We start from the raw sequence: 19,472 nt of genomic DNA on the forward strand, positions 1-19,472 counted from the left end.
AGTCAGGCTCTCATACCCCATTACAAATGGGAAGACTCAGGCTGGGCACGGTGGCTCACGCCTGTAATCCCAGAACTTTGGGAGGCTGAGGCAGGTGGATCACTTCAAGTCAGGAGTTTGAGACCAGCCTGGCCAACATGGTGAAACCCTGTCACTACTAAAAATACAAAAATTAGCTGGGCATGGTGGCGCACACCTGTAATCCCAGCTATTCGCAAGGCTGGGGCAGGATTGTTTGAACCTGGGAGGCAGAGGTTGCAGTGAGGTGAGATCGCGCCACTGCACTCCAGTGCACTCCAGCCTGGGCAAAACAGTGAGACTCCATCTCAATAAGAAAAACAAAAAGCAAAAACAAAAAACAGAAAACAAAAAAAAAAAACAAATGGGAAGACTGAGACCTAGAGAGGGAATGTGGCTCCCAGAGGTGGCCCAGAGCCAGGGCAGAGCCCTGAGAGTGAGGACACCCCCATAAGCTGGGGCCACAGGGGCAGGACCCTGGCTCGTGTATCCCAACTCTGTCTCCAGCCCAGGGCTCCCCACTTGGGTGTCCCCCAGCTTGATCAAACCCACTATTCTCACAACCAAACATCTCGTCTTCTACCCAAACTGGCTCCATCTCCAGTCTGTCAGTTTCCATGACTGAAACCCCCCACTCAAGTTGATGCTTGAGCCCAAACCTTGGCACCTCCCAATGCCTCCTTCCCCCTTCCCCCAGTGCCACCTGTCACCACATCTGTAGATTCTGACTCCTGAATAACTGTGACTCTGCACACCTCTTTCCCCACAACATCTGCCTTAGTCCGACAGTTTGCCTCGGAGTTTCCCCACACCAAACATGCTTCCCACTTTGTATTCAGGGTGATCCTTGTTAAAGCAATATGATCCTTTCACTCCCCTGTTTGAAACCACCTCTCCCCATGCCAAACTAATCTGATCCCCAAAACCTTCCACCTACATCTCCCATTGCCCCCTACGCCATCATATTCCAGCCACACTGAATTACATTCCATTCCCTGAACACAACGGTATGTCAGGTCAGCCTCTTATTGGCTCTTGAAAGCTGAATTGTGGCTGGGTGCGGTGGCTCATGCCTGTAATCCCAGCACTTTGGGAGGTGGAGGCGGGCGGATCACAAGGTCAGGAGATCGAGACCATCCTGGCTAACACGGTGAAACCCCGTCTCTACTAAAAATACAAAAAACTAGCTGGGCACGGTGGCAGGCACCTGTAGTCCCAGCTACTGGGGAGGCTGAGGCGGGAGAATGGCGTGAACCTGGGAGGCGGAGCTTGCAGTGAGCCGAGATTGCGCCACTGCCCTCCAGCCTGGGCAACAGAGTGAGACTTCGTCTCAAAAAAAAAAAAGAAAGAAAAAGAAAGCTGAATTGTGCAAGACAGTTGTTGGACACAACCATTATTAAAAATTAAATTGTCGTTGGGCGCGGTGGCTCACTCCTATAATCCCAGCATTTTGGGAGGTCGAGGCAGGTGGATCACTTAAGGTCAGGGTTTGAGACTAGGCTGGCCAACATGGTGAAATCCCATCTCTACTAAAAATAGAAAACTTAGTTGGGCGTGGTGGCACGTGCCTGTAATCCCAGCTACTCAAGAGGCTGAGGCAGGAGAATTGCTTGAACCTGGGAGGTGGAGATTACAGTGAGCCGAGATCATACCACTGCACGCCAGGCTGGGTGACAGAGCAAGACTCTGGTGCAAAAAGAAAAAAAAATTAAATTGTATAAAATTACAATTAAATAAATTGTATAAATAATAAAGACAATAGGCTGGGCTCAGTGGCTCACACCTGTAATCCCAGCACTTTGGGAGGCCAAGGCGGGCAGATCACGAGGTCAGGAGTTCGAGACCAGACTGACCAACATGATGAAGCCCCGTCTCTACTAAAAATACAAAAATTAGCGAGGCATGGTGGCGTGCGCCTATAATACCAGCTACTCAGGAGGCTGAGGCAGGAGAATCACTTGAACCCGGGAGGCGGAGGTTGCAGTGAGCCAAGATTGCACCACTGCACTACAGCCTGGGTGACAGAGTGAGACTGCATCTCAAAAAAATAATAAATAAGTAATAAAGACAATAAATACTCAAAACTCATCACTTACTAATTAGTTTACTACAATTTACTTTTTTTTTGAGACAGGGTTTCACTTCCGTTGCCCAGATGAATACAGTGGTGAGATCTTGACTCACTGCAGGCTTGACCTCCCTGGGCTCAGGTGATCCTCCCACCTCAGCCTGGCATCCCTGGCACCACTCTGTCAGGCTAATTTTTTTTTTTTTTAATAGACAGGGTCTTACTATGTTACCCAGGCTAGTCTCAAACTCCTGACCTCAAGCGATCTGCTGGCGTTGGCCTCCCAAAATGCTAGGATTACAGGTGTGAGCCACTGCGCCCAGCCAGTAGTGTGTTATTTACTGCCTGTCTCTTCCAGGACAGCACTTGGTGGTGTTACATTGGTAGCCTGAAATCAGCCATCGTGAGAGTATTTACACTACAAATCAACAAACATTATACATCAGAGGTTTTATTGATTTGTTGACTGTCTAGACCAGGGATAAGCAAACTACAAGCAAATCTGGCCTACCACCTGCTTTTGTAAATAAAGTTTTATTGGAACACAGCCACACTCACGCATTTACTTCTTGTCTAAGGCTGTTTATGCACTACACTGGCAGAGTTGAGTAACTGCAATAAGATCATATGGCTCCCAAAGCCTAATACATTTACCACTTCATGGAAGGAGTTTGCTGACCTCTAGCCTGGATTTAAGAAAACACTGGAGGGGCCAGGCACTGTGGCTCATGCCTGTAATCCCAGCACTTTGGAAGGCCAAGGCAGGCAGATCACTTGAGGCCAGGAGTTCGAGACCAGCCTGGCCAACATGGTGAAATCCCATCTCTACTAAAAATACAAAGATTTGCTGGGCGTCAGGGCAGGTGCCTGTAATCCCAGCTACTTGGGAGGCTGAGGCAGGAGAATTGCTTGAACCTGGGAGGCAGAGGTTGCAGGGAGCCAAGATTGTGCCACTGCACTCTAGCCTGGGCAACACAGTGAAACTCAGTTTTTTTTAAGAAAAGAGGCTGGGCTTGGTGGTTCACGCCTGTAATCTCAGCACTTTGGGAGCACAAGGCAGGTGGATCACCTGAGGTCAGGAGTTCGAGACCAGCCCAGCCAACATGGCGAAACCCCGACTCTACTACAAATACAAAAATTAGTGGGGCGTGGTGGTGGGCACCTGTAATCCCAGCTACTTGGGAGGCTGAGGCAGGAGAATTGCTTGAACCCGGGAGGTGGAAGTTGCAGCAAGCCGAGATTGCGTCATTGCACTCCAGCCTGGGTAACAAGAGCAAAACTCCGTCAAAAAAAAAAAAAAAAAAAAAAAAGAAAAGAAAAGGAAGGAAGGAAGGACAGACAGACAGACAAGACAAGAGCGCCAGGCATGGTCACTTATGCCTGTAATCCCTGCATTCTAGGAGGCTGAGATGAGAGGATCGCTTGAGCCCAGGAGTTTCACACCAGCCTGGTCAACATAGTGAGACCCAGTCTTTACAAAAACAAGTTTTAAAAATTAGCTAGGTGTAATGATGCATACCTGTAGTACCAGCTACTTGGGAGGCTAAAAGGGGAGGGAGGATTGCTTGAGCCCAGGAGTTTGAGGTTACAGACAGTGGTGAAGGAAAATTCTCCCAGTGGGTGGAACTTTGGGGCAATACATCTGTGGATGCTTTCTGTGGAGGAAAGGTGGCCTAAGGTACAGATTTACACGGACTGGTGAGCAGCATCTGATAGGCTGGCCAGCTGCAGAGACTTGGAAAGAGCACAACTGGCAATTCAATAGCCTAGGAGACAGGACTGTGGCCAGTTTCTCAAAATAGTCACAGGGTGGGAAGATTCCCATATGAAATGCCCATCAGAGAGCCATCGGTGGAGGAGATAGGCTCCACCGATGAGGAGATCTCATCGGTGATGAGATAGGATCTCATGCTGTAGATTGTGTCAGCCTCTTTACCCGGCCAGACCCATGGTTTCTCAATGGTCCCATACAGAGTGCTCCACCACCAGATGTCTGCGTGTGCTAGAAAATGGCTGTGCTCAATTGGCCGGGCGCAGTGGCTCACGCCTGTAATCCCAGCACTTTGGGAGGCCAAGGCAGACAGATCACTTGAGGTCAGGAGATAGAGACCATCTTGGCTAACACGGTGAAATCCCGTCTCTACCAAAAAAATACCAAAAATTAGCTAGGTGTGGTGGCAGGCGCCTGTAGTCCCAGCTACTCGGGAGGCTGAGGCAGGAGAATCCCTTGAACCTGGGAGGTGGAGGTTGCAGTGAGCTGAGATCGTGTCACTGCACTCCAGCCTGGGCGACAGAACGAGACTCCGTCTCAAAAAAAAAGAAAGAAAAGAAAAGAAAATGGCTGTGCTCAGTCCAGGTGCGGTAGCTCATGCCTGTAATCCCAGCTACTCGGGAGTCTGAGGCAGGAGAACCACTTGAACCTGGGAGGCAGAGGTTGCAGTGAGCCAAGATCGCATCACTGCATTCCAGCCTGGGCAACAAAAGTGAAACTCTATCTCAAAAAGGAAAAAAGAAAAAGAATGCCTGTGTCTATGTTTTTATACAGTGCTTTTAATTCGTTTCAGTTTTTCTAAGTTTTTTGTTTTTTTTTTTTTCTGAGACAGAGTCTTGCTCTGTCACCCAGGCTGGAGTGCAGTGGCACAATCTTGGCTTACTATAACCTCCACCTTCTGGGATCAAGCAGTTCTCGGGTCTCAGCCTCCTGAGTAGCTGGGACTACAGGCTCCCACCACCATGCCCAGCTGCATTTTGTTTTTGGTTTTGTATTTTTAGTAGAGCTAGGGTTTTGCTATGTTGGCCAGGCTGGTCTCGAATTACTAGCCTCAAGTGATTCACCTGCCTCGGCCTCCCAAAGTTCTAGGATTACAGGCGTGAGCCACTATGCTGGCTTTTCTTTTAGTTTTTAAAATTAAAAATAAATATGTTGCCACGCTTGGTGGCTCACGCCTGTAATCCCAGCACTGTTGCCCAGGCTGGAGTGCAGTGGCACCATCTCGGCTCACTGCAATCTTCGCCTCCCGGGTTCAAGCGATTCTCCCACCTTGGCCTCCCAAGTAGCTGGGATTAGAGGCGCCCGCCACCACACCCAGCTAATTTTTGTATTTTTAGTAGAGACGGGGTTTCACCATGTTGGCCAGACTGGTCTCGAACTCCTGACCTCCAGTGATCCGCCTGCCTCGGCCTCCCAAAGTTCTGGGATTACAGTTGTGAGCCACCGCGCCCAGCCTGCCTGGCCACATTTTTTTAATTTTATTTTATATATTTTTTTGAGACGGAGTCTCGCTCGGTCACCCAGGCTGAAGTGCAGTGGCGCCATCTCGGCTCACTGCAAGCTCTGCCTCCCGGGTTCATGCCATTCTCCTGCCTCAGCCTCCCAAGTAACTGGGACTGCAGGCGCCCGCCACCACGCCCAGCTAATTTTTTGCATTTTTAGTAGAGATGGGGTTTCACCATGTTAGCCAGGATGGTCTTGATCTCCTGACCTTCTGATCCGCCTGCCTCTGCCTCCCAAAGTGCTGGGATTACAGGCTTGAGCCACTGCGCCCAGCCTGCCTGGCCAGTTTTTAAAACATTTTCAAGTGAGCGAGTCTTTGTTGAATAAAGGCAAACGTTTTGCTCCATCATTACTTTTCATCTGCCAGAGTTTCTGACACCAGTGCCTCTCTGTGAAGAAAGCAGTGTGTTGTGGCAACATCAAGTTTTTGTTTGTTGGTTTTGTTTTTTTCCAAGAACAGTAAAAATTCTTATGGAGCTAACCATTGATTTGAACCATCAGTATAAATGCCAAGGTAGTTCTTCCAAGACAGACTTTTTGATGATTCCTGATATGAAATGACATTAAATCTATCTTGGCTTTTTGTTTGTTTGGGAAAGCTGAAACATTTTCTTGATGATCATGCTGACCGTTTACAGATCTTACTAGTGCTATAGTGTGATAAGCATTCACCATTTTATTGGTGAAATCAGTTGACTCATCAGCCAGGATAAAGATCAAGTTGTGGCCAGGTGCAGTGGCTCACGCCTGTAATCCCAGCACTTTGGGAGGCTGAGGCGGGCGGATCAAGAGGTCAGGAGTTCAAGACCATCCTGGCTAACATGGCGAAACCCCATCTCTACTAAATATACAAAAAATTAGCCGGGCATGGTGGCAGGCACCTGTAGTCCCAGCTACTCGGGAGGCTGAGGCAGGAGAATGGCGTGAACCCAGGAGGCGGCGTTTGCAGTGAGCCGAGATCGCGCCACTGCACTCCAGCCTGGGCGACAGAGGGAGACTCTGTCTCAAAAAAAAAAAAAAGAGCGAGTTATTTTTCAGTTTATTATCAAGAAAACAAAAACGAAAACCTGTTCAGTATCAGAGATCATGTCAATATGTGAGGTTGTTGTTCTCTCTCAGGGTAGAGTCTTCTCTTTTTTCTTTCTTTCTTTCTTTTTTTTTTCTTTTTTTTTTTTTTTTTTTTGAGACGGAGTTTCGCTCTTGTTGGAATGGTGTGATCTTGGCTCACTGCAACCTCCGCCTCCTGGGCTCAAGCAATTCTCGTGCCTCAGCCTCCCAAGTTCCCAAGCAGCTGGGACTACAGGCGCACTCCACCACATCCAGCTAATTTTTTGTATTTTAGTAGAGACAGCGTTTCACCATATTGCCCAGGCTGGTCTCAAACTCCTGAGCTCAGGCGATCCACCCGCCTCAGCCTCCCAAAGTGCTGGGATTACAGGTGTGAGCCACCATGCCCAGCCCACACAAATTGTTTCTTTGTCTGCTACTGGCAACAGACAGTGAGCTCCGTAAAACGGGAGCCATGCCTCTTTCATCACTGGGAACCCAGTAACCACTATGGACATGGCTCTGACCAAGCACTCAAGAAGCTGAGACCCATAAGCTTCCAGAAGAGCTGCGCTGTGCACATATGAATTCAGCATACAGGGCAAGCTCTGCAGTGGATTCCAGGAGGAAGACAGGACAGCATAAAGGTTGCAGATACAGACTTGGAGTGAGATAGCACTGACGGTAAGTTTTCATTCATCAAGCAACTCATTTATATTCTCTGAGCCACAGCACCTTTGTCTGTCAAATGGGGATAAACAATATCTACCATGTGGGGCTATTGTGAGGATTAAATTTAATGTGTATGGGCTGGGCACGGTGGCGCACGCCTGTAATCCCAGCACTTTGGGATGTCGAGGAGGGCAGATTGTTTGAGGTCAGGAGTTCGAGACCAGCCTGACCAACAGGGTGAAACCCCATCTCTACTAAAAATACAAAAGAAATTAGCTGGGCGTAGTGGTGCACACCTGTACTTTCAGCTACTTGGGAGACTGAGGCGGGAGAATTGCTTGAATTCAGGAGGTGGAGGTTGCTGTGAGCTGAGACCATGCCACTGCACTCCACCCTAGGTGACAGAGCAAGACTCTGTCTCAAAAAAAAAAAAAAAAGAAAGAAAGAAAGAAAGAAAACAAAATGTGTATGAACCAGTCCTCAATAAATCATGGCTGATAGTTTTATTTTGGTGATAACCCTAAAAGGGGGTTTCCACGATCAAGAAGAGAATAATAATGCCAATTAACATGTATTGGCCAGGCATGGTGGCTCACACCTGAAATCCCAGCACTTAGGGAGCGCGAGATGGGTGGATCATTTGAGGTCAGGAGTTCAAGAGCAGCCTCGTCAACATGGTGAAACCCCGTCTCTACTAAAAATACAAAAATTAGCTGGGTGTGGTGCACACCTGTAGTCCCAGCTACTAGGAAAGCTGAGGCAGGAGAATTGCCTGAACCTGGGAGGCAGAGATTGCAGTGAGCCAAGATTGCACCCCTGCACTCCAGCCTAGTGACAGAGTGAGACTCTGTCTCAAAAAAAAAAAAAAAAAAAAATAGCCGGGGTGGGGTATGGTGGTGGGTGCCTGTAATCCCAGCTACTCAGGGGGCTAAGGCAGGAGGATCACTTGAACCCGGGAGGCAGAGATTGCTGTGAGTGGAGATCGTGCCACTGTACTCCAGCCTGGGTGACAGTGAGACTGTCTCAAAAAAAAAAAAAAAAAAAAACATGGGCCGGGCGTGGTGGCTCATGCCTGTAATCCCAGCACTTTGGAAGGGCGAGGCAGGCAGATCATGAGGTCAGGAGATCAAGACCATCCTGGCTAACGTGGGAAACCCCGTCTCTACTAAAAATAGAAAAAGTTAGCTGGGCGTGGTGGTGGGCGCCTGTAGTCCCAGCTACTTGGGAGGCTGAAGCAGGAAAATGGCATGAACCTGGGAGGCGGAGGTTGCAGTGAGTCGAGATCGTGCCACTGCACTCCAGCCTGGGCGACAGAGCGAGACTCCATCTCAAAAACAAACAAAGAAAGAAACAAACAACAACAACAACAAAAACCATGTATTATGCTGTTAATATAAGGCTTACATATCTTAACTTTTTTTGATCCTGTGGGCTAGGTACTATTATTGCCATTTTACAGAGGAAGAAACTGAGGCACGGGAAAGTTCAGCAACTAGCCCAAGGTCACACACCTACTTATGAGGGAGTCAGGCAGTCTTCACCCCAGAGCCAACTGATCTCTAGATGGGACTGGAGACTGGACCACTTGGACCATTTTCTTTCCAACAACAGGGCTAAAGTAGCTGATGAAGCCATGGCGCCCCCATGGACTTCTTTGTCCAGCTTTGCCAGTGACCCGTGGGGTCACCTTGGTCCAGTCCTTCCCTTTTCTTGATCTCGGTTTCCTCGTTTACAATGAAGGAGTTTGACATAGTAATTCTTGATTCCGAACTGTAGCCCAGGAAGAGGCACTTGGGAATGAGGCCCTGGCCTGCTGGTGACATCACAGAGGGGAGAGTTCCACGAGAATAGTCAGGCCTTTCTGGAAGCCCAGTGCCACAGTCTGCACTGAGCTCGGCTCAGGAAAGAAGGGAAATCCAGGCGGGGCCTGTTGGGCCCAGGTCTTGAGCTCTGTTTGCTCCAGAGTTCCCAGCACAGTCATGGATCAAAACTCAGTGCCTGAAAAGGCTCAGAATGAGGCAGACACCAATAATGCAGATAGGTTCTTTCGCTCTCACTCATCACCCCCACACCACAGGCCAGGCCACAGCGGAGCTCTCCACCATTACGAGTTGCACCATCACGGCATGCCCCACCAACGTGGTGGATCTCACCACCCTCCGGAGTTCCGAGGCTTCCACGACCAAGCCTTGTCCTCCCATGTCCACCAATCTCACCACCACAGCGAGGCACGGAATCATGGCAGAGCCCATGGCCCCATAGGCTTTGGCCTGGCTCCCTCTCAAGGCGCCGTCCCCTCCCACCATTCCTATGGTGAGGACTACCATGATGAGCTCCAGCGTGATGGCCGGAGGCATCATGATGGGTCCCAATACAGTGGGTTCCATCAGCAGAGTGACTCCCATTACCATAGGGGGTCTCACCATGGCAGACCCCTACATCTCGGTGAGAATTTATCCCACTATTCCTCTGGCGTGCCCCACCACAGCGAGGCTTCCCACCATGGTGGGTCCTACCTGCCCCATGGACCCAGGCCCTACAGTGAGTCCTTCCACCACAGCGAGGCTTCCCACCACAGCGGGCTCCAACATGATGAGTCCCACCATCACCAAGCCCACCACCATGACTGGTCCCATCATCATGAAGCCCACCACCATGGCTGGCCCCACCATCACCAAGCCCACCACCATGACTGGTCCCATCATCATGAAGCCCACCACCATGGCTGGCCCCACCATCACCAAGCCCACCACCATGACTGGTCCCATCATCATGAAGCCCACCAGCATGGAAGGTCTCCTCATCACGGAGAGACCCTTTCTCCTCATTCCTCTGTGGGGTCCTACCAGCGTGGGCTATCTGACTATCACAGCGAGTACCACCAAGGTGATCACCACCCCAGTGAGTACCACCATGACGAGCATCCCCACCACACACAGCACCACTACCACCGGACCCACCAGCACCGAGACCACCATCAGCACCGAGACCACCATCAGCACCGAGACCACCACGGCACGTATCATTCCGGTTACCTCCATGGCGACTACCAGGACAGGGACTACGTCCAGAGCACTTCCCAGCTCTCTATCCCACACACGTCCTGGAGCCTGATTCATGATGCCCCCGGCCCTGCTGCTTCTCGTACAGGAGTCTTCCCCTCTCACGTGGCACACCCACGGGGCTCGGCTCACAGCATGACTCGGTCCTCCAGCACAATCCATTCACGTGCCACCCAGATGTCCAAAAAAGTCCATACCCAGGATATCTCCACCAAAGATTCAGAAGACTGGCGCAAAGAAGAGGGGCAATTTCAGAAACGCAAAAGTGAGTCTTTGCCAGGCCCCCCATGCCAACTCCTGCTGCCTGGCGCAGGATCCAGACCTGATCTTGGCCCCGCACTGTCCTTCGGCAGATCGTAAGGCCCGACCCTCCTGCACAGGTCCCCCACTGGCTATTCACTGTCCTGACTGTTCATGGTCCCATCTTTTATTCCTTGAATTATGCACCTCTTTAGGCCATGAGGTGTTTGTTCATTCAGTCACTGCCTTATTTATTCATATGTCCACCAGTCAAACACTGATACTCATCCAGTGTGGATGCGTGGCCTGCCTGGGCCATGGCAGCACAGGGAAAAATTCAACACAGTCGCTGCCCTTGAGGGGCCCAAGACTAGGGGTGGTCACTTAGCCGACCACAGATCATCCTGTGCTCAGGGCCTGCCCTCCTCAGAACATTTACCACGGTGGATCCTATCTGTCCAGATTTCTTCCACTCACCTGTGAGCTGCTTGAGGACAGAGATTAGGAACTAATGCCTGAATGAGGGCTTTATTGGAGGGCAAGGAAGGACCATGGCCTTTAGCTCATACTCCACCAAACTTTCTTCCTAGTAGTTCAATAAACATGACAACAGGCCAGGCGCGGTGACTCACGCCTGTAATCTCAGCACTTTGGGAGGCTGAGGCGGGCGGATCACTTGAGGTCAGGAGTTCGAGACCAGCCTGGCCAACATGGCAAGATCCTGTCTCTACCAAAAAAATACAAAAATTAGCTGGGCGTGGTGGTGCGCTCCTGTAATCCCAGCTACTCGGGAGGCTGAGGCAGGAGAATCGCTTGAACCCAGGAGGCAGAAGTTGCAGTGAGCCGAGATCGTGCCACTGCACTCCCGCCGGGGTGACAGAGCAAGACTCCGTAGAAAAAAAAAACAAAAAACAAACAAATAGGCCGGGTGAGATGGCTCACATCTGTAATCCCAACACTTTGGGAGTCCAAGGTGGGTAGATTGCTTGAGGTCAGGAGTTGGAGACCAGCCAGGCCAATATGGCAAAACCCTGTCTCTACCAAAAAAAAAATACAAAAATTAGCCAGGTGTGGTGGTGCGTGCCTGTAATCCCAGCTACACAGGAGGGTGAGGCAGGAGAATCACTTGAAGCTGGGAGGCGGAGGTTGTAGTGAGCCAAGATCGCGATACTGCACTCCAGCCTGAGCAACAGAGCGAGACTCCATCTCAGAAAACAACAACAAACAAAATATGACAATAGTCTCAGGAACAAGCAGAGAGGGGCAAGTGTGTTATTAAATGGGGACAGGAAAGGCAGCCCAGAAGAGGGAACATTTCATCAGGACCTGAAAGGGAGAGGATAAGTTTACCAAGAGGATGGGATGATGAGGAGGGTGGGTTTTCCATGTGTGAGTTGCCATTGGAGCAAAGAAAGGCATGGAGGCATAGGAGCGGGAGCCCTCAGGATCCCCAGAAGCCAACTCCAAATCCCCAACAGGCTGGCCACTGCCACAGAAGGCACAGGACCAGCCTGTTGGGGATTTGTTGGCTAGGCTGGTCTCAAACTCCTGGCCTCCAGTGACCCGCCTGCCTCAACCTCCCAAAGTGCTGCGATTACAGGTGTGAGCCATTGCTTCCGGCCACAATTATCCCCATTTTAAAGACAACAAAACTGAGACACAGAGCAGTAGTGAAGTCGCGCAGCTGCTTACGCAGAGCCAGGGAGAGCCTGGGAATCCGGGCTTGTGTGAGGCTCATGCTGAGGAGAGAGAGGGCACTGGGTGCTGGGGACAGCCCTGAGCGCACCCCTGTGTCCCTGCAGAATGGTACTTAATGGCCTTGGACTCCATATTCTTCTGCATCTACGTGGTGGAAGCCCTGGAGGCCAGGAGTTCGAGACCAGCCTGGCCAACATGGTGAAACCCTGTTTCTACCAAAAATACAAAAATTAGCCGGGCGTGGTGGCAGGCACCTGTAGTCCCAGCTACTTGGGAGGCTGAGGCACGAGAGTTGCTTGAACCCGGGAGGCAGAGGGCCGGCAAGCAGGCAGGAGTGACCATGGACGCTGAGCCAGGCTGGAGGGTGCCTGGGACCTCGTGTCCCGCCTTGCACACACTTGACTTTCTGGCCCTGTTCCTTTCAGCCGGCCGGCTCCAGCGGACCCGCAAGAAGGGACACTCTACCAATGTCTTCCAGTGGCTGTGGGAAAAGCTAACCTTCCTCATTCAGGGCTTCCGGGAAATGATCCGGAACCTGACCCAATCCCTGGCCTTTGAAACTTTCATCTTCTTCATCGTCTGCCTCAACACTGTCATGCTGGTGGCCCAGACCTTCGCTGAAGTCGAGATCCGGGGCGGTAAGAGCCAGGGAGTCCTGTTCCCATGGAGAAGCCACCAATGCTGTTCCAGGACCTCCGTGGGCCTGATCCAGTGCCGGGAGGTTTATAGGACTCAGCTCACTTGATACTCACCCCTGGGAAGTAGATGGCCTTGCCCAGTGTTAGAGAGCGTCTCAGCAAGACCCCGCTGAGGTCGGCCGGCCCGAGACAAAAGGACCGGCTAGGCGGGAGGCGGTGCTGTTCGCGCCGCAGCCACTAGGGGGCGCATCTGCTCCAAATGTGCGGCTGAGGGCGGGCGGGCGCCTGGAGCCCGAGCTTCGCGGAAGGGCCGGGAGCCCGAGCTTCGCGGAAGGGCCGGGAGCCCGAGAAGGCCCTGGAGGGGCGAGGGTGGAAGGCCGGGGAAGGCTGGGCCCTCCAACGCCGTGGAGCAGGGTGAAGGACAGGAGGTGCCCGGCTCGCTGTCTCAGGCTCCATTCTAAGCACTTCGCTTGTGTTCATGCATTTAATGCTCACAACTCTATCAAGTGGACTTCAATTATCCCCATTTTATTTTATTTTATTTTATTTTAGACGGAGTCTCGCTCTGTCGCCCAGGCTGGAGTGCAGTGGCGCGATATCACTGCAACCTCCGCCTCCCGGGTTCAAGTGTTTCTCCTGCCTCAGCCTCCCAAGTAGCTGGGACTGCAGGTGCCCGCCACCACACCCGGCTAATTTTTGTATTTTTGGTAGAAATAGGGTTTCACCATGTTGGCCAGGCTGGTCTCGAACTCCTGGCCTCCAGTGATCTGCCCGCCTCAACCTCCCAATGTGCTGTGATTACAGGTGTGAGCCACTGCTCCCGGACACAATTATCCCAATTTTAAAGACAAGAAAACTAAGACACAGCAGTAGTGAAGTCGCGCACCTGCTTAGGCAGAGCTGGGGAGAGCCTGGGAATCCGGGCTTGTGTGAGGCTCATGCTGAGGAGAGAGAGGGCACTGGGTGCTGGGGACAGCTCTGAGCGCACCCCTGTGTCCCTGCAGATTGGTACTTCATGGCCTTGGACTCCATATTCTTCTGCATCTACGTGGTGGAAGCCCTGCTCAAGATCATCGCCCTGGGCCTCTCGTACTTCTATGACTTCTGGAACAATTTGGGTGGGTGGGGCCGGGGCCAGGCTGTGTGTGTTTAGTCTGGGGGAGGCTCGGGATGAGAGAAGGATGGGGAAGGGGGTGCTGGTGTTGGGAGCCCGCCAGGCTCAGGCACCCCGTGCCCTCAGACTTCTTCATTATGGCCATGGCCATGCTGGACTTCTTGCTGATGCAGACCCACTCCTTCGCCATCTACCACCAAAGCCTCTTCCGGATCCTCAAGGTCTTCAAGAGCTTGCGGGCCCTGAGGGCAATCCGGGTCCTGCGGAGGCTCAGGTCGGTGGCCACGGCTCCCACCTGGGGTGGGGACTCCAAAGGAAGAGGGGACACAGACCAGGGCCCCCAAGAAATCCACTGTGACCTGCTCAAGGGATGGGGGCACAGGAGGCTGCTGACCCCAGCCTGCTTCTGCCTCCTGCCATGCACTGGAATCAGCCCCTTCATTTCTCCAGAGAGGGGCCAGGACTCACCCAAGTCACCAACAAGTCAGGAGCCTCCTGCCTTCAGCGCCAGCTGTGGCTGCTGGGCACAGACACACACCCCCGCCCCCCACCGGTGAATCAGCCCCTGCTCCTTCTGCCCACAGTTTCCTGACCAGCGTCCAGGAAGTGACAGGGATCCTGGGCCAGTCCTTGCCATCCATCGCAGCCATCCTCATCCTCATGTTTACCTGCCTCTGTATCCTGGTGCTGCAGGGGCTGGGGTGGGGGCCTGAGGGGCTGCAGTGAAAGGGGTGCAGGGAGCAGGGATGGGGCAGGATAAGGGGCACTGGGGCAGGGATAGCACCCGAGAGCTGAGTTTGGCCCTGAACAGCCAGTCCTCTTCTCCGCGGTCCTCCGGGCACTGTTCCGCAAATCTGACCCCAAGCGCTTCCAGAACATCTTCACCACCATCTTCACCCTCTTCACCTTGCTCACGCTGGATGACTGGTCCCTCATCTACCTGGACAGCCGTGCCCAGGGTAGGGCAGGCCCCAGGCTGCAGGGAGGGCTGGAGATTGGCGGGGTGGACCGGCCAGGGCTCAGTGACCCCATCAGCAAAGTGGGGCTTCTGATGCCTGCATGTCGGGGTGTGGGAAGGGAGCGGGTCATGGTTGGGGGTGGTGAGCACAGCCTGACTGTGCCCTCTGGCCTGCTCCCCCTAGGCGCCTGGTACATCATTCCCATCCTCATAATTTATATCATCATCCAGTACTTCATCTTCCTCAAGTGAGGACTCGCCCCTGCTCTGCTGCCCAGCACCACCCGCGCTTCCTCCTCTCCCCTGGGACCCTTACCCCAGCCCTCTCACCCTGGTCATGCCACGCTGAACCCACAAGAAGTATAGGGTGCCCCTCTCCTCTGGCCTCCTCGCTGAGGGCACACCCCTGTCCCTCTCCCCAGCCTGGTGATTACTGTCCTGGTGGATAGCTTCCAGACGGCGCTGTTCAAAGGCCTCGAGAAAGCGAAGCAGGAGGTACCGAGTGGGGTGGGACAGGTGGACCAGATCAGGAAGCTGGAGGAGCGAGGCCAGGGGCCTCCAGGGTTGAGCAGACCTGGGACTCTGGCAGATCTGAGGCCTCTTCTTCCCAGAGGGCCGCCCGGATCCAAGAGAAGCTGCTGGAAGACTCACTAACGGAGCTCAGAGCCGCAGGTACGGGCCTGGCCCGCCCTGGCCCCACCTGTCCGTCCTCAGTGGGGGCCAGTCTCTCCCTCCCCCTAACCTCCTTCCACAGTCACAGAATTCCAGACTCAGTTTTATAGTTTTAGAATTTGAGACTCAGGAGGACTTTAGTCCAGAGGACTCTAGAACAATCCTCCCAAAGCCAGTTAAACTGCTTGTCAAATCTTTTTTTTTTTTGAGATAGAGTCTTGCTCTGTCACACAGGCTGGAGTGTGGTGCTGCAATCTCTGCTCACTGCAACCTATGCTTCCTAGGCTCAAGCAATCCTTCCATCTCAGCCTCCTGAGTAGCTGAGACTGCAGGCATGTGCCAGCACACTCACCAATATTTTTTTTTTTTTTTTTTTTTTTAGTAGAGATGGGGTTTCACCATGTTGGCCAGGCTGGTTTCAAACTTGAACTCCTGACCTCAGATGATCCTCCCACCTCAGCCTCCCAAAGTGCTGAGATTACAGGCGTGAGCCACCATGTCTGACTGTGCTGGTCAAATCTTAAAAGACCTACTTGGGGCCGGGCACGGTGGCTTACGCCTGTAATCCCAGCACTTTGGGAGGCCGAGGCGGGCGGATCACCTGAGGTCAGTAGTTCAAGACCAGCCTGGCCAACATGGTGAAACCCTGTCTCTACTAAAAATAGAAAAATTAGCTGGGCATGGTGGTGGGCACCTGTAATCACAGCTACTCCAGAGCCTGAGGCGGGAGAATCACTTGAACCCGGGAGGCAGAGGTTGCAGTGAGCCGAGGTTGTGCCACTGCACTCCAGCCTGGGCGGCAGAGTGAGACTCCGTCTCAAAAAAAAAAAAGAAAAAAAAAGTGTTCTAATTGGCTAGGCCTAAGTTACCTGTCCTTGAGGCTGGGGGGTGGGGCTAACTTCAGCCAGAGGACATGGACTGAAAGGGGGTATCCCTGAAGCTGGGGGTGGGGCTAACCTCAGCCAAAGGACATGTACTGAAAGGGGGTAGAAGTGATTTGTTCCTCAAGAAAATTGGGGCACTTCTTCCAGAAGTGAGGTGGGTGCTGGATGGGCAAACAAACAAAGGGAACTGCATCGTGCTGCACGCCCAGATAAGCAACCTCCTGGAGCAGCCTGGCCAGAAACTCCGTTAGCCCTTATCTTCCTGACACATAGGGTTCCTCTGCCTCCTCTCCAAATCCAGGCCTTGACCTCACCCTTCTTTCTCTACGTCCAGAGCCCAAAGAGGTGGCGAGTGAAGGCACCATGCTGAAGCGGCTCATCGAGAAAAAGTTTGGGACCATGACTGAGAAGTGAGGAGACAGGAAGGGAGCGAGGCCGGGGGTCTGAGGGTGAGGCCTGGGGGCCTGGCTGGAGGGCTGGGAGGGAAAGGGACATTGCCTGCCCCTCTAGAAGGGGATGGAGCGCTGAGGCTTGTGGATGAGCCTGTGGGTGCCATGAGGAGACCCTGGGTGGCTTCTGCACATCCAGAGGTGTGTGTGCCACCTGGCTAATCGCAGCAGCAGGGACTCCACCCATTCCTTCACCCCAGAACCATCCCCAACCTTTGTCAAGTCCGGGCCCTGTGAGGGCTCCAGGGACTCAAAGAGGACACAGATTCAGCCCCTGCCCATGAGGACCCCACCTCTGAAGACCTGTGTTGGGCCATGGAGAATGAGTAGACTTCAGCCAAGTGGAGGGATAATGAGGCAGTTGGAGGAACAGCTTAGATCAAGGCCTGGAAGTCAGATGCTCAACCTCCATTCCTGTCCACTTGAGTGGCCAGCTGGGCCAGGACATTTGGGGACTCATGCTGTCCCCATGAGAAGGATCTCTGGGGAACCAGGCCTTGGAGCACCAGGAGCCCTGCCCAAGCCTGGTAAACCCTCATGTATCTTTCTCTTTTTTTCTTTTTTTTTTTTTTTTTTGAGACAGGGTCTCACTCTGTCACCCAGGCTGGAGTGCAGTGGCACAATCTAGGCTCACTGCAACCTCCGCCTCCTGGGTTCAAGCGATTCTCCCACCTCACCCTCCCGAGTAGCTGGGATTACAGGTGCATGTCACCACACCCGGCTATTTGTGTGTGTGTGTGTATTTTTTTAGTAGAGACAGGGTTTCACCATGTTGGCCAGGCTGGTCTCGAACTCCTGACCTCAAATGATCCACCTGCCTCGACCTCCCAAAGTATTGGGATTACAGGCATGAGCCACCGCGCCTGGCCTCTCACTTATCTTTCAAACTCAGCTCATTGACGCTGCCTCCAGAAGTCTTTCCAGGCCTCCAGCATCGGGCGAGGTTTCCCTCCTCTGGGCCCTTCAGAACCCAACTTCACGCCTCAAAGTGTCAGCAGCTGTCTGGCTCTGAGGGCAAGCTGTCTCTCGTTCATCTCCATCTCCTCAGAGCACCTTGCTGTGTTCATTGTTTCCAGTGTTCCTTGATGAATGGGTTGACAAGATGGCGGGGCGGGTGTGAATGGGACAATGGGTAATGCGGTGGGCGGATAAGTGGGTGGAGGGACAGGTGGGTGACTGACTACACAGCATGGTGAAGGTGTCAATGGGTGGGTGGGGGGTGGCTACAGGGAAGAGCAGGTGGATGGAGGAGGAGGTGAGTTGTGAGTGGCTGGAGGGCCGGATGGGTGAGTGACTGGATAAGGAGGTGGGTGGATGGATGGGCGGATGGTTGAGTGGGCGTATGGGGAGGAATGGGGCAGACAAATGGGTGGGTGGAGGGATGGGTGGTTAGGAAGATGAACTATTAAACCCAGAAGCCTCTGCGCTACAGGCAGACTTGGGCGCTTTCTCGTATCTGGAAAAGGAGACCTCCTGGAAATGGAGGTCTGCAGTCATATAAATTTTGTGGGGAGGAGGCAGGCAAGAAGAGCCTCTGGGTGGTTCTGGGGTCCAGTAGGCCCAGCCAGCAGGTCAGCCCAGCCCCTGTCTCTGTGACCCGCCGCCCACCCGCAGGCAGCAGGAGCTCCTGTTCCATTACCTGCAGCTGGTGGCAAGCGTGGAGCAGGAGCAGCAGAAGTTCCGCTCCCAGGCAGCCGTCATCGATGAGATTGTGGACACCACATTTGAGGTGAACCAGGCAGGAGCGGGAAGGGGCCGGCGAGGGGAACCCCAGGGGCTTGTAGCTAGAAATGGCTCCGAGTAACTCCCATGGGAATTGCGGAGGGCAGAGTCTGGCTCATTCACCCACCCGTGCCCCACTAACCCCTGCAGGCTGGAGAAGAGGACTTCAGGAATTGAACCCAGGAGGACACCAGATACAGACTTCAGCCCCTGGCAGTCTGCCCACCTGGGTGCACTGGGACGGGTCCCCAGATCTGCTGGAATGATTGTCCGGGCCCTGCAGAGCAGGGGCCCCAACAGAGTTTTTAAACCCCAGGAGGCTCCATGTCCTCACTGGCTAGGCCAAGGCGCAGGGAAAGGAATTGGTGCACAGCACAAACGAGTGTGCGCCAGTGTTGCATGTGACAGGGGCTGCTCTCGGATCTCCTCCAGCCCTACCGGGGCCCGCATGCTAGCTCAGCCCAGCAGCGCATTAGCAGCAGCTGGAGGGATGAGGCAGAACGTGGGCTGAGCTCAGGTGCCGGCAGTGCCGGGAGGGCCGAGGAGGCAGTAACCCTGCTTTGGGGAGGAAGGCCCATCTGGCCCAAGAGTCGGGAGAAAAAGAATAGGCCTGAACACCCCAGGGTTACCAAGGCCTGGGGACCCAATGGGCTCTAGGAATGGGGACTCAGAGCCCAGGAACTCAGTCCCGCCAGGACCCTCAGCTCCAGTAGAAGAGCACCAACCAGATGGGGATATCATGAACCCAGAGGTCAGAGGTCATTGCCATATCCTGCCCTTTCTGGGGTCAGACTCTAGAGCCCCACTGAGGGGAGGTGGAGTCGGGGCTGCTCAAGTCCTTCTGGCCTCAGGGCAAGGGGCGGGCAGGGATGTGTGGAGGACCCTGCTGCTGGGAGAGGGAAGCAGGGAATAAGGCTGAAGGCTGCGCCCCACTGCCTGCTCTAGGACTTAGATGA

General features: G+C 53.3%; 1 protein-coding gene across 1 annotated transcript; it reads left to right on the forward strand.

Annotated features, from left to right (window-relative positions):
- The first annotated feature begins 8,888 nt into the window (after window positions 1-8,888).
- On the forward strand, window positions 8,889-18,831 carry CATSPER1 (cation channel sperm associated 1). The gene is made up of 12 exons (XM_054440612.2): window positions 8,889-10,406; window positions 12,505-12,717; window positions 13,722-13,835; window positions 13,958-14,105; window positions 14,416-14,507; window positions 14,647-14,790; window positions 14,974-15,037; window positions 15,212-15,284; window positions 15,401-15,461; window positions 16,680-16,755; window positions 18,409-18,523; window positions 18,667-18,831. Exons 1-12 carry the CDS (start codon window positions 9,059-9,061, stop codon window positions 18,691-18,693), a joined length of 2,475 nt encoding a protein of 824 aa, XP_054296587.2. The 5' UTR covers window positions 8,889-9,058; the 3' UTR covers window positions 18,694-18,831.
- Window positions 18,832-19,472: the final 641 nt, after the last annotated feature.

This window comes from Pongo pygmaeus, chromosome 9, assembly GCF_028885625.2.
Source record: "Pongo pygmaeus isolate AG05252 chromosome 9, NHGRI_mPonPyg2-v2.0_pri, whole genome shotgun sequence".
NCBI classification, from domain to species: Eukaryota; Metazoa; Chordata; class Mammalia; order Primates; family Hominidae; genus Pongo; species Pongo pygmaeus.

What these genes read in the sequence shown, in the direction of transcription:
- CATSPER1 (XM_054440612.2), top strand. Translation starts at nt 9,059, where the DNA reads ATGGATCAAAACTCAGTGCCTGAAAAGGCTCAGAATGAGGCAGACACC. An exon ending in TGAAGTCGAGATCCGGGGCG is followed by an intron (nt 12,718 to 13,721) that starts GTAAGAGCCAGG and finishes GTGTCCCTGCAG; the next exon opens with ATTGGTACTTCATGGCCTTG. An exon ending in CGGGTCCTGCGGAGGCTCAG is followed by an intron (nt 14,106 to 14,415) that starts GTCGGTGGCCAC and finishes TTCTGCCCACAG; the next exon opens with TTTCCTGACCAGCGTCCAGG.